At 39.7% G+C, this 16,540-nt stretch overlaps 1 protein-coding gene across 5 annotated transcripts in view; it reads right to left on the bottom strand.

Moving 5' to 3' along the window:
* The window catches only part of GPHN (gephyrin), a 554,831-nt gene that overhangs the window by 49,227 nt on the left and 489,064 nt on the right, over nt 1-16,540 (bottom strand). For all 5 annotated transcript variants that reach the window (XM_047797834.1, XM_047797836.1, XM_047797835.1 and 2 more), the window contains one exon: nt 12,982-13,103. In XM_047797834.1, the coding sequence (XP_047653790.1) occupies nt 12,982-13,103 (122 nt within the window). The remainder of the gene's footprint in view (nt 1-12,981; nt 13,104-16,540) is intronic.

Here is a 16,540-nt window from a genome sequence, read left to right as displayed (position 1 = left end):
TGTAAAGATATGGACAGATGTTTATGATATATTGAGTAAAAAATAGAAGGTTAAACTAAGAGTATAATTTCTTTGTTTTCTTACACATATCTACATATACATAGGCTGTATACATGCACAGAATTAAAGAATGGAAGAAGAGTAATACTGGGTAATGGGATTACATGTTAACTCATTTTAAAAAGCTATATTTTCTGAATTTTCTTCAATGAATGTTATTTGTTCTAAGATTTAAAAAGTCACATTAAAAATGTATACCTGAGGAGTTCCCATTGTGGCTCAGAGGTAAGAAGCCTGACTAGTACCCATGAGGTCATGGGTTCGATTCTTGGCCTTGCTCAGTGGGTTAAGGATCTGGTGTTGCCATGAGCTGTAGTGTAGTTCACATTTGTGGCTCATATCTGGCACTGCTGTGCCTGTGGTGTAGGCCGGCAGTTGCAGCTCCTGATTTGATTTCTAGCCTGGTAACTCCCATATGCTGGGGGAATGGCTCTAAAAAAAAAAAATTGTGTACCTAGGAGTTCCTGTCGTGGCTCAGTGGTTAATGAATCCGACTAGGAACCATGAGGTTGCGGGTTCGATCCTTGGCCTTGCTCAGTGGGTTAAGGATCCGGCATTGCCATGAGCTGTGGTGTAGGTTGCAGATGTGGCTCAGATCCCATGTTGCTGTGGCTCTGGCGTAGGCTGGTGGCTACAGCTCCGATTAGACCCCTAGCCTGGGAACCTCCATATGCCATGGGAGCGGTCCAAGAAATGGACCTTCATATGCCATGGGAGCGGTCCAAGAAATGGCAAAAAAAAAAAAAAAAATGTGTACCTGCAAAGGTGGGAGTTTCCAAGATGGTACAGTAGGATCACTGAGCTCACTTCCCCTCACAGCCACAAAAATATTATGACTCTTTACAGAACAACTATCAATGAAAAATACCAGCACCTACCAGAAAAATATTCTACAACTAAAGATATAAAGAAAGAACCACATCAAAATGGGTAGGAGGGGTGGAGTCATCATACAGTCAACACCCATATCCCTGAGTGAGTGATGCACAATTGGGAAAATAATTCAAATTGCAGAGGTATCCCCTTAAGGAGTGAGGAGTCTGAGTCTTACATCAAGCTCCCTAGTCTGGGGATCCTGCACCAGACACATGAGCCCCCAAAATGTTTGGCTTTGTAAGTCAGCAGGGCTTGCTTTCAGGAGACACAGAGGGCTGTGGAAAATAGAGCCTCCACTCTTAAAGGGCACACACAAAATCTCACATGTTCAGAGACCCAGAGAGAAGCGGCAATTTGAAAGGATCCTGGGAAAAACCTACATGTTGATCTTGGAGAGTCTCCTGGAGAGGCAGGAGACAACTGGAGCTCACCCTCGGGATGCAGACATTGGCAACAGCTATTTGGAGGAGCTCATTCTGCCACGTGGACACTGGTGCTAGCAAACGCCATTTTGGAATCCTCCCTCTAGCTTATAGGCCCAATACCCAGACCCACCTTTGCCCACCAGCCTATAGTCACTAGAACTGGGATGCCTCAGGTCAAGCATCTAACCAGGTTAGGACACAGCCCCAGTCACCAGCATATAGGCTGCCTTAAGACCCCCTCACCCCACAGCTGCCCCTGGAGAAGGTTTTGCTCAACAGAGGGCCCAGGACCTGGCCCCATATACCAGTGTACAGGCACTATGCCAAGACTCTCCAAAAGCCTGCAGCCAGAGACCCTGGGACCCGGTTCGATCCAGAAGTGGGCAGGAACCAGGTTCAGAATGCCCTGGGCCCTGCCCCTGCCCACCAGTGATCCTGCTCTAGTCCTTGGGGCAGTCTCACCCAATAGTAGGCACCCTGGCTGAGACTATTGAGCCCAGGAGAGCTGCAGACCCATAGTCCACTGTTGCAGGACCCAGTCTACCCATCAGCAGACCGCTACCAGCCCTGGGATCAGCTGGGATCCTGCACTGCCCACCAGCGGCAACACTAGCTTTGGGATACCCTGGATCCCACAGCTGGCTGAGTCAGGAAACATTCCCACCAACCAGTGGTCTGACGTCAGCTCTGGGACCCACGGACCCTGTAGCTAAACCCCAGACCCTGGCTCTGCCTGCCAATAGCCAGCACTAGTCTCAGGACTTGGCTTTACCCATTGGTAGGTGGGTACCAGCCTCAGGATCTCCTGGACTTCACCTACCAGTGAGACAGCATTAGCCCTGGGCACCCTGGGCTCATGACCCAGCCCTTGTGCCAGCAGCTTCTGCATAAGGTGGGGCTTGATAACAACCCAGACTAGGGGCTAGAAGATTAAATTTAGGAAGACTGAAATCATATCTAGCATCTTTTTCAAACACAAGGGTATGAGACTAGAAGTCACCTACAGGAAAAAAACCTACCAAAAACATAAACTTGTGAAGGCTAAACAATATGCTACTAAAAAATCAATGAATCACTGAAGAAATCAAAGAGGAAATAAAAAAAATCCAGCAACAAATAAAAATGATAACACAACAATCCAAAACCAGTGGGATGTAAACAAATGGGAACTGATCAAACTTATAAGATTTTGCACAGCAAAGGAAACCATAAAAAAAAAAAAAAAACCCAAAAAGAGAACCTACAGAATGGGAGAAGATAGTTGCAAATGATGCAACTGACAAGGGCTTAATATTCAAAATAAACAAACAATTCATACAACCCAATAACAACAACAACAACAACAACAAACAACTTAATTGAAAGTGGGCAGGAGTTCCCATCATGGCTCAGTGGTTAATGAATCCGACTAGGAGCCATGAGGTTGTGGGTTCGATCCCTGGCCTCGCTCAGTGGGTAAACAATCTGGCGTTGTCGTGAGCTGTGGTGGCTCAGATCCTGCGTTGCTATGGCCCTGCCGTAGGCTGGCAGCTACAGCTTCAATTAGACCCCCAGCCTGGGAACCTCCATATGCTGAGAAGCGGCCCTAGAAAAGGCAAAAAGACAAAATAAATAAATAAAAAGAAAAGTGGGCAGAAGACCTAAACAGACATTTCTCCAAAGAAGCTATACAGATGGCCAGTAGGCACATGAAAAAATGCTCAACATAACTAATTATTAGAGAAATACAAATCAAAAGTACAATGACCTTACACTGGTCAGAATGGTCATCATTAAGAAATCTACAAATAACAAGTGCTGAAGAGGGTGTGGAGAAAAGGGAACCCTCCTACACTGTTGGTGGAGATGTAAATTGGTACAGCCATTGTGGAAAACAGTATGAAGGTACCTTAGAAAACTAAATATAAAACTATCATATGATCCAGCAATCTCACTCGTGGGCATATATCCAGACAAAACTACAACTCAAAAAGATATATGCAGCTATATGTTCATAGCAGCACTATTCACAACAGCCAAGACATGGAAGCAACCTAAATGTCCATTGATAAATGAAAGGATTAAGATAACGTGGTACATATACACAACAGAATACTACTCAACCATAAAAAGAATGAAGTAACATTATTTGCAGCAACATGGATGCAACTAGAGATTCTCATACTAAGTGAAGTAAGTCAGAAAGACAAATACCATATATTTCACTTTTATGTGGAATCTAAAATATGGCATAAAAGAACCTAGCTATAAAACATAAACAGATTCACAGACATGGAGAACAGACTTGTGGTTGCCAAGGGGGAGGGGGCATGGAGTGGGATGAACTTGGATTTCGGTGTTGGTAGATATAAACTATTACATTTAGAATGGATAAGCATTGAGGTCCTACTGTATAGCACAGGGAAGTACATCTAATCTCTTGGGATAGAACATGATGGAGGAAAATGAGGAGTTCCCTGGTGGCTCAGTGGGTTAAGGATACAGAGTTTTCGCTGCTGTGGCTCAGGTTGCTATAGTGCTGCAGGTTTGATTCCTGGCCTGGGAACTTATGCATGCTGTGAGTGTGCCTTTTTTTTTTTTTTTTTAAAAGACCACAAGTAACAAATGTTGACAAGGACGTGGAGAAAAGGGAACCCTTGTACACTGTTGTGGGAATATAAATTGGTGCAGTCACTGTGGAAAACAGTACGAAGGTTTCTCACAAACCTAAAAAACAGAACCATCATATGACCCAGAAATTCCACTTGTAGGTATATATCCAAAGAAAACGAAACATTAATTCAAAGAGATGTATGTACTCCAATGATCATGGCAGTATTATTCATAATAGTCAAGATATGGAAGCAACCAAAGTCCATCAAGAGGTGAATGAATAAAGACGATGTGGTATATATAGAGAATGAATACCACTTGGCCATAAAAAGGAATGAAATTTTTCCATTTGCAACAATATGGATGGATCTGGAGGGTATTATGCTTAATGAAATAAGTCAGACAAAGGAAGATTAATACCCAATGTTATCACTTATACGTGTAATCTAAAAAAGAAAACAAACTAGTAAATATAACAAAACAGAAACAGACCTGTAGATATAGAGAACAAACTAGTGGTTATCAATGAGGCGAGGGAAGGGAAAGGAACAAGATGGGGTAGAGGATTAAGAGTACAAGCTGCTATGTACAAAATAAACAAGTTACAAGGATATACTGTCTAGCATAGGGAATATAGTCTTTTTTGTGTTGTTTTGTTTTTTTTAGGGCACTACCCATGGCAAATGGCGGTTCCCAGGCTAGGGGCTGAATTGGAGCTATAGCCTCTGGCCTACGCCACAGCCACAGCAACACGGTATCCGAGCCACATCTGCAACCTACACCACAGTTCGTGGCAACGGTGGATCTTTAACTGACTGAGGCCAGAGATTGAACCTGCATCCTCACGGATACTAGTCGGGTTTGTTACCGCTGAGCCACGACAGGAACTCCAAGCCAATATTTTTTAATAACTTTAAATGCAGAATAATCTATAAAAACTTAGACTATGTTGCACACCTGAAACTAGTATAATGTTGTAAATAAACTATACCTCAATAGAAATAAAATAATAAGAGAATAAATAAAAAAGAAGAAAAGAAAATGTATACTTAAGAATATCTAGAACAGGGAGTTCCCGTCGTGGCTCAGTGGTTAACGAATCCGACTAGGAACCATGAGGTTGCGGGTTTGATCCCTGGCCTTGCTCAGGGGGTTAAGGATCTGGTGTTGCTGTGAGCTGTGGTGTAGGTTGCCGACGCGGCTCAGATCCTGCGTTGCTGTGGCTCTGGTGTAGGCCAGTGGCTATAGCTCCGATTGGACCCCTAGCCTGGGAACCTCCATATGCGGCCCAAGAAATGGCAAAAAAACAAAAACAAAAACAAAACAAAACAAACAAAAAACGAGTATCTAGAACAGTGGTCCAAGAAGTTCATAATAGAACTGGACCAGGAACAGAAGATATGCTCATGTTATACCCAATTTAAAATGTTTCAAAAAAAAAAAAGACCCCTAGTCTGGGAACCTCCATATGCCACGGGTGCAGCCCTAAAAAACAAAAGTAAATAAATAAATAAAATGTTTCAATGTTTTAGTAATAATTATAATTCTTTATACAACATTAAAAGATACTATGCAGTTAGTACTAAGCTGACTGCTTCATGAGTCTTTTTTTGAACAGGTAGTTTCTAGCTCATAGATTATGTTCCCAAAGTCTGTATGTGACATTGGTTGTTTGGAACCTGGAACACATTCTTATGGCTCCAGCAGTTGTGGGAGGAAAGATAAAAGAATAGCTTATTGAAGGAAAGGGCTTCTCTCTTTATAGAGGGGAGAGTTGTCTATTTTACAGTGAATAAGAAGCTTTATTTAGGGGTCCAGAGAGTAAACCTGAGCTACTGCAATAAATCCTCATGACCTCCCATTTCAGTGTCTCCCAAAGACCTACGTAGCTTTAGCAACTTAAGTCCTTATAATTCATTCATATACATGGTCAATTCAAAATTTAAAATTTTCTCTCGGCTTTTGAAATATTCACAGTTATCATTTACTTAGGGGTTTTATTCATTAAAATAGATATAGCATATTTAGCTTATTGACCTTAATATTAATAAATTTAGGTGCTAAGCCCAGTTAAGAGGGCAGCATGTAGAGCAAAAGGAGAAAGACGGAGTTCCCGTCGTGGCGCAGTGGTTAACGAATCCGACTAGGAACCATGAGGTTGCGGGTTCGGTCCCTGCCCTTGCTCAGTGGGTTAACGATCTGGTGTTGCCGTGAGCTGTGGTGTAGGTTGCAGACGCGGCTCGGATCCCGCGTTGCTGTGGCTCTGGCGTAGGCCGGTGGCTACAGCTCCGATTCAACCCCTGGCCTGGGAACCTCCATATGCCGCAGGAGCGGCCCAAGAAATAGCAAAAAGACAAAAAATAAATAAATAAATAAATAAATAAAATTAAAAAAAAAAAAAGGAGAAAGACTTTGGAGTTAGATAGGCCTATGTTGGTCTCCTTGCCTTTTACTATTGTATGACGCTGAGCAGTTTTTTTTTTTTGAGCTTTAGTATTATTATCAACAAAATGGATAAAAGACATTTATCTAGCTCTGTTGTTTCATGAGGCCTAAGTAAGATAAGTGAAAGAATGTAGTATAATGCTATATATAAAAAACAGGTAGTAAGTAAAGATTAGTGTCTCTTCCCAGGTAAAAACTGACACGTTTGGAGTGAGGAGGCTGGAGAAAACGGATGTAGGTTGGGTGGGGAGGAAAGAGAGGAAGTGGAATAGTATTGAAAACTTCTTTGTAGTTATTACTAATGACTATCTTATTCATCTTTGTCGCACCAAAGACTAAGACAATGTCTGAAAGAGCATAACCCTTCATAAAAGTTGAAGTATTAGAGTATGCTTATCCATATATGATAAAAACCCAATTCTTCCATAAGTATACAATTTGCACCTTAGAAACATCATATTGGTAGCAGACCAGATGGTGAGTTTGAAGGAGAGCAAGACAAGGCAAGGAGACCAGTTAAGAGGCTGGTCTCATATGTCTAAGCAAAAAGTAACTGGAGCCCCAAACTAAGCCAGGATGGTAGGCACGAAGAGATAGGAATACCGAAGTACCGATGAAGAAAATTATATGTAATACAGAGGTGACTGAGAGCCATAAGTTTTCTATTCAGGTTTCTTCTGGCTTGGGTGACTGGGTGGCTGGTGGTGGCAGTCACTGAGCTAGAAGGAAATGGAACAAAATGGTAGTGGGAGGGGCAGTGAGAGAGGAGGTGGGGGATAATAAATTTAGTTTTGGACATGTTGGGTTTGCTGTGTCTATTGAACTTAAAAGAAGATATACCTATTAAGTAGGTAGATCTAGGAATGGAGCTCAAGACAGAGATAAGATTTGGGAGTCATTAGCAGAAAGATTGAGAAGGAAAGAAAGCCAAGAGTGAGCCATGATGACACTTACATTTGGGAATGAGCATAAGAAAAGAAGCTACATAAACCAGAAAAGGATAAACTACAAATGGAGAACGAAGAAGTGGAAATGGAGTACTGCTAGAGAAGGAAGTAAAATTATGGTAGAGAGATCCAATAGCTGGGCCTTGCAAGCTTATTATTTCTGTTTATAGACACATACAATTTCAACAAGGCTTTGTATTCCAGATGAAGACGAATCAACATTGACACTCTTCTGTTCTTTGTAATGTCTTTCCATTTAATCTCTTTCCTTTAACTTCTACTTCCAAATTTGAGCATAAACTCAAACTTTCTGAAACATTTATTACTAGGCTGTAATTTACAGTGCATTTCTAGTACATGTACTTTAAGGACAATCTATATCTATTTCAGTTTTGTATCTTCAATAGCCTTTGGCTGAAAATTCATAGCAGATACTTGTACTACATTCTTGTTACTTCCACAGACCAGCGGCTTGGTATCCTAGAGAGCTTGTTAGAAATGCAAAATCTTGGAGTTTGTGGCATGGTAGGCTAAGGATCTAGTGTTGTCACTGCAGTGGCTTGGGTCACTGCTGTGGCTTAGATTTGAACCTTGGCCCAGGAACTTCCATATGCTATGGGTGCAGGAAAGAAAGAAAGAGAGAGAGAGAGAGAGAGAGAGAGAGAAAGAGGGAGGGAAGAGAAGGAGGGAGGGGGGAGAGGGAGGGAGGAGGGGGGGAGGGAGGGAGGGAGAGAGAGAGAGAGAGAGAGAGAGAGAGAGAGAGAGAGAGAGAGAGAGAGAGAGAGAGAGAGAGAGAGACGGAGGAAGACAAAATCTTGGTCCACTCTAGATTTTCTGAATTAGAATCTGTCTTTTTTATTTTTATTTTTTGGCTGTGCCCCTGGCACGTAGCACTTCCCAAGCCAGGTCATGAACCTAAGCCACAGCAGTGACAATGCCGGATCCTTAACTGCTAGGCCACTAAAGAACTCCCAGAATTTGCATGTTTAACAAGATGTCCAGGTGATTCACATAGGTATACAAGTAATACTTCCTGACTGACTAACTGAACAATGAATAAATGAATTGTATTATTGTTCTTAATTCTAATAGTCCTCCAACTTTAGTCCATGTGATACACCTTGGTCAAATTGTCTTTCCAAAATTATGGTTTATTGTGCTGATTCTGGTTTTAAAAAAAGCTACAAATTTAATCAAATTAGATATTTCTGCCTTTTAAAATCTGGCCTCAAATTTCTATCAAGTTTATATGTATTATCCTGATACCTGAATCTCCTACTCTAAAGGGTCTGGCATAACCTAAATAAGGCTGTTCATTCCACATTTCCTACTTGGTTAATACACTCTTTTTCTAACTATACACAATCTAGTCATCCTCCCTGTTCTAGCTAAAACTGCACCTTATATAAAACTCTCTGATCACTCCAGCCCATAATGATGCCTCTCTTTTGGCATATTTATATTTGTTATTTTGTCTTCATAACGATAGCAGAGAATCGTGGATTGTTAATTTTAAGAAACTTAGACTGCATTTCCACCTCTGTCACCAGCTTGAGTAATGCTGGGCAAGTTTAATTAAATCTCTGGGTTTAAAAATTTGTCTTTTCCATTCAGAAAAAGGTGCTCAACGTTCTAATCATCAGAGAAATGCAAATCAAAACCACCATGAGATATCACTTCATACCAGTCCAAATGACTATTATCAAAAAATACCACAAGTAACATATGTTGGTGAGGATGTGGAGAAAAGGGAGCCCTTGTACACTGTTGGTGGGAATGTAAACTGGTGTAGCCACTGTGAAAAACAGTATGGGTGGTTCTCAAAAAACGAAAAATAGAACTACCATATGACCCAGCAATTCCACTTCTGGGTATACATCTAAAAAAACCTCGCAACCACTAATTTGATAAGATATATGTAGCCCACTGTTCATAGCAGCATTATTTATAATTGCCAAGATACGGAAGCACCCTGAATGTCGATCAACAGAGGGATGGATAAAGAAGTTGTGGTATGTGTCTGTGCATATGTGTGTGTGCATGCACACTTAACCCATTAAGTGAGGCCAGGGATTGAACCTGCATCCTCATGGATACTAGTCAGGTTTGTTATCACTGAGCCATAATGGAAACTCCTATAAAAATTTAGAATCACTATGTTGTATACCTTAAACTAATATAATACTGTAAATTATACCTTCATAAATTATTATTTTTTCTATTATTTTTGCTTTTTTAGGGCCACACTTGTGGCATATGGAAGTTCCCAGGCTAGAGATTGAATCAGAAATACAACTGCTGGTTTACACCACAGCCTCAGCAACATGGTATCCGAGCTGCATCTGCAAACTACACCACAACTCACTGCAACACTGGATCCTTAACTCACTGAGTGAGGCCAGGGATTGAACCCAAGTCCTCATGGATGCTAGTTGGGCTCTTTAACCGCTGAGCCACAACAGGAACTCCTAAAAATAAATGTTTTAAAAATACAGTCAATGCTAAGGTATCTGATGCATTCCTCTCATAATCTTCACTGTATCCTCTTTTTAAGTTAACAAACATGCCTAGGAGCCTAGTACCACTGCCGACCTCAATGACTCATAGCTGTATGGTCTGTGTGTGTGTGTGTGTGTGTGTGTGTGTGTGTGTGTGTGTGTGTGTGAATGGTGTGTCTGTGCATGTTTTTGGCTCCTCCTGTGGCATGCAGAAGTTCCCAGGTCAGGGATCGAACCTGCACCATAGTAGTGACCTGAGCCACTGCAATGAGTACACCAGATCCTTAACCTACTAAACCACCAGGGAACTCCTATACCTTCTTTTTAAATAAAATGGGTAGGAAACCAAGTCAAAATCCATCCCAATTCAATCCAAATAAGTTATAGGGTTTTAGCCTTCCTTTTTTTTTTTTTTTTTTGGTCTTTTTGCTGTTTCTTGGGCCGCTCCCGCAGCATATGGAGGTTCCTAGGCTAGGGGTCCAATTGGAGCTGCAGCCACTAGCGTACGCCAGAGCCACAGCAACGCGGGATCCGAGCCGCGTCTGCAACCTACACCACAGCTCAAGGCAACGCCGGTCCCTGAGCAAGGGCAGGGACTGAACCCGAAACCTCATGGTTCCTAGTTGGATTTGCTAACCACTGCGCCACGACGGGAACTCCCTAGCCTTCCATTTTAAACTTGATTGTTAAAATCATGGTAGGTAATAAGAATAAGAGCTGAGAAGTAGAATCACACAGAATTTAAACTCAGACTGAAATCTTTTAAAAATGTTAGAATAGCACTCTACTCCCTACTCTTATCTACTGTAGCTGATTGTTGACATTCTTGAGCTATTTCTCCCCTGGCTTTTAAGATAGGGTAGTTTCTCTCCTGGCTTTAAAGACAGGGTAGTTTCTCTCATGACCCTGCTTGTTTCCTTGCAGAGCTTCACATAGAGGCTTCTGTGTAACATTTGCTTTCAGTAGCAAATGGCTATACAGGAAAGAGAAGAATGAAGAGGGACGCAATCTTCACAGAATATCAATAGGCTGCAGATTAAATGTACCTTGTTTCCTTTGCTAAATTCCCAGCACATATTTCCATTTGAACAGTTATAAATTCTTTCCTCCCACATTCCACCTCTGCATTTTAAAGCGTTTACTCTGGGACTCCTCAACACGACATTCTAAGACTGAGAAAGTTTAGATTTACATCAGTTTTGTTTTTAAAAAGTTGTTCTCAGTTTTAGTGTAAGATACTTGATCCAAGAAAAGGATATACACTAAAGATCTGTATATTCTCAGAATTGCCTATATCTTGCTTACAGTTTTGTTGTTCTTTATATTCTATTTTCAAGGTACATTTTGAAGTTCTATGTCATATCAACATTAATTATTAGGGAATGTCTATAACAAATCAACAGTTGGCCCCAGATAACCAAATATTAGCATGTCAACATAGAAACTTCTCAATGGTGGTTTGACTTTTATAATAAGGTAATGCCAAATATATCATTATCTTTTAAAAATATATATATGTGTAAAAGTTCAACATTAGGAGGATAGAATGAACAGAATTATAGTCTAGAATAGCTTAAGATAAAAATGATACATAGAAACAAAAAGTACCTTTTAACTTGTAATAGTTTCAGAATTCATTAATGTACTTGGAGGCAGAGTCAGAGCCAGTGGTGGGTGGGAAACAAATACTAAATCTGGTGTGTTTGTTTCCTAGCGTTTCAGGCCTGTTCTGAGATGTTAGACTCTTGGGTTCAGCCTCTCTCTTCTCAGAAATTAATTTTTGTCTTTTTAAAAGGTGTATCTGCATCAGGATAATTTTTAGATGCTTGAAATTTATATGAAAGGACAGGTTACTGGTAAGGTCCAAAGTCAACACGCTCCTCCTCTTTTTATTCCTCAGTGGGTTCTTTCCTTCCCTTCCCAGGGCTAGGGAGTCTGGGTCCCTAATGATACTAGGTAAACTGTAGCACTGGCTTCATCAGCATAGCTTCCAAGTTGGCTGGTTACTTATCTATAGATTTATCTAGCACTAAACTTTCAGGTAAATACAAACAGTGAAGATTTTAAAAAAATGATGTTTGAAAATGTGTCTATCAGCCTCTCCTTCAGTGTCCTCAAAGAAATAAAGAAATCAGGAGGAAAGAAGGGAGCTTTAAAAGGTGAGATTAACATAAAAGTGACTACCTCTCAGGTTACTGGCAAGGTGCTGTGCCCCAGGTCTGGACTGTGCTGTGTCCAGTTTGATCCTAAACCGGGGTACACAGGTGACTGAGCATACCTTGTGAAGTGTTAGGGCAGAGCCTCTTCAAAAGCATAGTTGAGTCCTGGGAAAGCACTTATCTTAAGGGAAGAAGGATCCAGGCATAATGAGCTTTGTTCAGTGACCGAGTGGTGATTAAGAGAGAAAGGGGGCAGTTAGGGGTGACAGATACATCATGTCACTCAGATTTGTCCCCTACCATTGTCTCCAGCAGGCTGACATTTGAGTATTACTAAAGGCAGGCACATCTCTGGTGAACTGGAAGTGTGCCTGGTGAAAGATGGCTGAGCAGCAGCACTGCATGGAAGTGGGATGCTCAGAAAGAGCAGACTTGTTTTTAATCACATGTGAGACACAGTTAGAGATTCACAGAAATACTTGGGGAATTTAGCAGACGGCTGAGTTAATTTAGTAAGTGGGGTAATATGCTCTCAAAGATGGGCAATTATAGTCAATGTGTCTCCCTTTGTACCTAACAAGTGGGTGAATTCTGGAGAAACTCAGATTATATAAGGACACAAAAATCAGTATAAAAGTCCTAGAAAAAAATTGTACTTAAACTTTAAAGAATCAGTACGAATTTTGACATTTCCCTCTTACTCTTTTCACCCATGTCTTCTGAGTTTTTCTTAAAACAAGTGTGAATAGGAACCACACCTGTAGCAGAACAAAATATTTCTCCTGCTGTAAAAGGCATTCCAAGAAAATGTCTATCACCCAAGGACAAAGATATCACCACAATTCTTTGGTTTCTGAAGAATGAAATGAGTGAAAATTTATGGTATTAAATTCTCTGTTTAGCAACAATCCTACCTCATCAGTATTCTCAAAATTTGTATTTTTACAATAACTACTTCAAAGTAAAATCCAATACTTACTTGTCTCCCACAATTCCCAAGTTGATTGTGGGGTAACCATGTTCCTGAATTGTTGCTAAGAGGGTTGAACGATTGCTGTCTCGAATCTTTCCTGGTAAGAGGTCATCTTCAGGATTTAGTAGCTACGAAGTAGAAAACAAATAAACAAACCACCACAAATTATTTTCTTAGGATAACACTGCCCATTGTTAATGGAAAAAAACCAAAGTTTAACATACCTACCACCTACAATGGTATCTTGCATGTAGAATATATATGCTCAAAGGATCTTTGATAAAAACTGAAAGTATAGGAACATGAGAAAACATTCCTTCAGAATTAAAAAAAAAATGCAGAAATTTAAGTGGTAGGCCAAATATCACACCAAAATTTGGTTACAATTTGACAAAATAGTGCTCTGGGATCCTGGCCTTCCCACTAGTTTATTAGGTCAAACTAAAAAAAAAAAAAATCGCTTTTTCCCTCTCAATATTATTTTCCTATTTGTCTTTCACTGAGAACATCTGAGGTAGAGACTTTGTGACATAATATTCTCAGGTCTGAAGAGAAGGATCATTTACCTCTTCTTTCCAGCTTTTTGATTTCTTTTCTGAAGTGGGTTCAATAGCACCAACGAAGTTAAACTTATTTGAAGGAGAGGAAGCCAGGTATTTTCTCTCTATTAGCAAACTTAAACAAGTAATACTTAACCACACATACCCACAATTCCATGACTTTGAATTGAATGACCCTTTAGAGATTTAATATCTACTCTTACATGTCAATGAAGAAAATTATAAGAAGGTTATTTTACATTAGGATGCTCCAATGAGGTAGTATGGTACAGTGGAAAGAGTTTCAGATAAGGTTCAAGTTGCCCAAACACATTATGCCATAATTTTCTCATTTATTATATATGGTAATAAAAACTACCTTGAAAGGTAGTTGTTAGGATTAATTGAGATAATGAACACTCAATTAACATATGTATATACAGAATAAATGCAATTCTCTGTCCTTTATATGATTGAAAGAGCACCTATTTCCCCCCCAATTGTTCTCATATTTTTACTCTTAGATGCTAGTACAGATGGAATTAATTTATAATATGAACATTTAATAGGTTATAAAATACATAAGAGTAGGGGATCCTTAACACACATAGACATACACAACAGGCAAGTTTATAAAATTTTGAGATGGACTCTGAATTCATAAATATTACAAAATGAAAAAAAAGGCATATCTTTGAAATGAGAAAATCTGGAATATTATTTTAGGAAGTTGAAGGTAGGCCTGCACATTTTAGATCCTTAGGCTGTTAATGTGGCTAATACCGGGGGCTTCATACCTCAGTTTTGCCAAACAATAAGCTTAAGCCCCCTCAGTCTTCCTTTTGACTCATTAGTGATACCATGTGGTGGAAGCTTTGGTTTCATGTTGGAAAAGTAGTAGCTTTGCGATCAGCCGTTCCTTTAAAATATCTGGAGAAAAATTTTGATCATCTTATTCACTGTCACCTGGGAGACTTCCCTTTAAACACTGCACTAATCTTTTTTTTTTTTTTTTGGTCTTTTTAAGACTGTACCCGCAGCATGCACTAATCTAACTTAGATGCCATGTGACACTGCAACCCACTTTCATCCTTAGTCACTGGCAGGGCTTGGAAAATTGCTATTTAAGTACTAATATACATTAATTTTCTGATCTTAATTAACACACAGTTATTGAAGTTATTATACTTTTATAAAGGCCAAGGCTTGCAGCTCTTAAACTCCATTAGTCAGACATGTTGCTTCAGAAAGAACACTGAGTTGGTTATATAATTTTTTTTTTTTCCCCACAAAGGGTATTGACTACCAACCAAGCAAGATTTCCCCAAATCAGGGTGTTTTCTTTGCCATTCATGTTACTCTGTGTTATTTTGCTGCACACATTTTCAGAAATAATAGGACAATTAGAGATGACTAGAGAACCAGTGGTTTGTCTATAAAATTGACATAATGAAATAATAGCTAGTTAAGTGAGGGTGTTGGATTTATCATGCATTTAAAGCATTTTCAAAGAATTCATACAAAATTGAATGGAAGATTACAAGGCTGCATATACTAGAATAAATTCACAATATTTTTCTTTAAAGTGGAATCTTATTCTCTGGCCTCTTGTACTTCTGGTCATTTCTGGAATGATGCGTGGAACTTATTACAGTTAAAACACAAAAGAAGGAACTTACTACAGTTAAAACACAAAATAAAAGATACAATACAAAGTAAAACAAAATATAACCCATTATCTTCATACCTTGTTACTTCTACCACATAGGAAGTTTCAAGTTCCTGTTTCTGTTAATTGTGCCACTGTATTTCCAGCTTTCAAAGATTTAACTTTTATTTTTTTCTTTGTAGTCCATGATCTTCCCAAAGTTTTAAATCCTTAAGAATATCCTAGTCCATTGCCTTGACCCTACGTTTTCATTCACTCTCTTATCAACTTCCTGACCCCCTCAATTTCAGGCATTCAATATAGCTGAATTTCTGCAAAAGCCTTATAACTGGTTATCTTGCTGACAAACTCTCTCCTTTTGAGAAAATAAAACAGAAACATCAACTTGCAAAACTGTACTATTACCTGCGTAACAGGTAAACTGTACCAGTTTGATATGTAACTCAAATTATCTTAAGTCAAATTGTTATACAACACAAGCTTGTTCGGACCTATGTGTTCCTATAACATCATGGACAAATTGAGACTATGTTAACTCCACATGGACTTGTAATACAAAGATAAAATGGAGTTGTTTCAGCAATTCACCTATTTTATAAAATGTAAGGAGTCTCTGCCTACATCTTACTAACTTCTACCTTAAAACCATCCCATGATTAATCCCAGTCCTCAAAATCCTGTAATATCCTTCTGTATCTTCCCTCTTTTGAGACACCACTGTCAAGGCGATGCTCTCCCTTGCTCAGAAAATTTAACATATCCAGCTTTTGCATGATCAGTAGGTTTTCCTGGGGTCTGCATATTTGCACTATGATGACCGTGAAGGTCCCCACCAACACTTAGGCAAGACCTTGTGCCACCAATATTCTTGTATTGGTTACACTGCACTTCACTGAGGTCTTTTGAGACTCTTTGCTCAGGGGAGTCTTTGTCTATGATGATAAGTCCAGCATTGACATTAAGCTCTGATCCTTTTTTGTTGAGCTCCTAAAGTTAGCTGAAATTTATTTTATTTTGCAAGGGAGCAGAATATACCACCTTCAAATGTGCCCCTTTGGCATATGGATTATTTTGAACAGAAGGCAATCAAGACCCAGCAGACTCAATAAGAACTTCTGTCACATCCTTAAATGCCTAAAAGAATTTAGATAGGGGGCCTGGTCAAGAAAGAGAGCCATTACCAGAGATGACTTTTTATCTGAAAGACATAACTGCATGGCAGGACAAACATCCGACTACTAAACCTTTGCTTTCTTCATCTTCCTGTGAACTGCCCTCCTCCCATTTGAAGCCCCAAGCCCCTATCTCATTTCTTAGCTCAAATTGGCATATAAGCCTTAATTGCTCGACTGTCTTT

The sequence above is a fragment of the Phacochoerus africanus genome, chromosome 9 (genome assembly GCF_016906955.1).
Source record: "Phacochoerus africanus isolate WHEZ1 chromosome 9, ROS_Pafr_v1, whole genome shotgun sequence".
NCBI lineage: Eukaryota > Metazoa > Chordata > Mammalia > Artiodactyla > Suidae > Phacochoerus > Phacochoerus africanus.
This window is presented reverse-complemented; position numbering and strand designations above follow the sequence as displayed.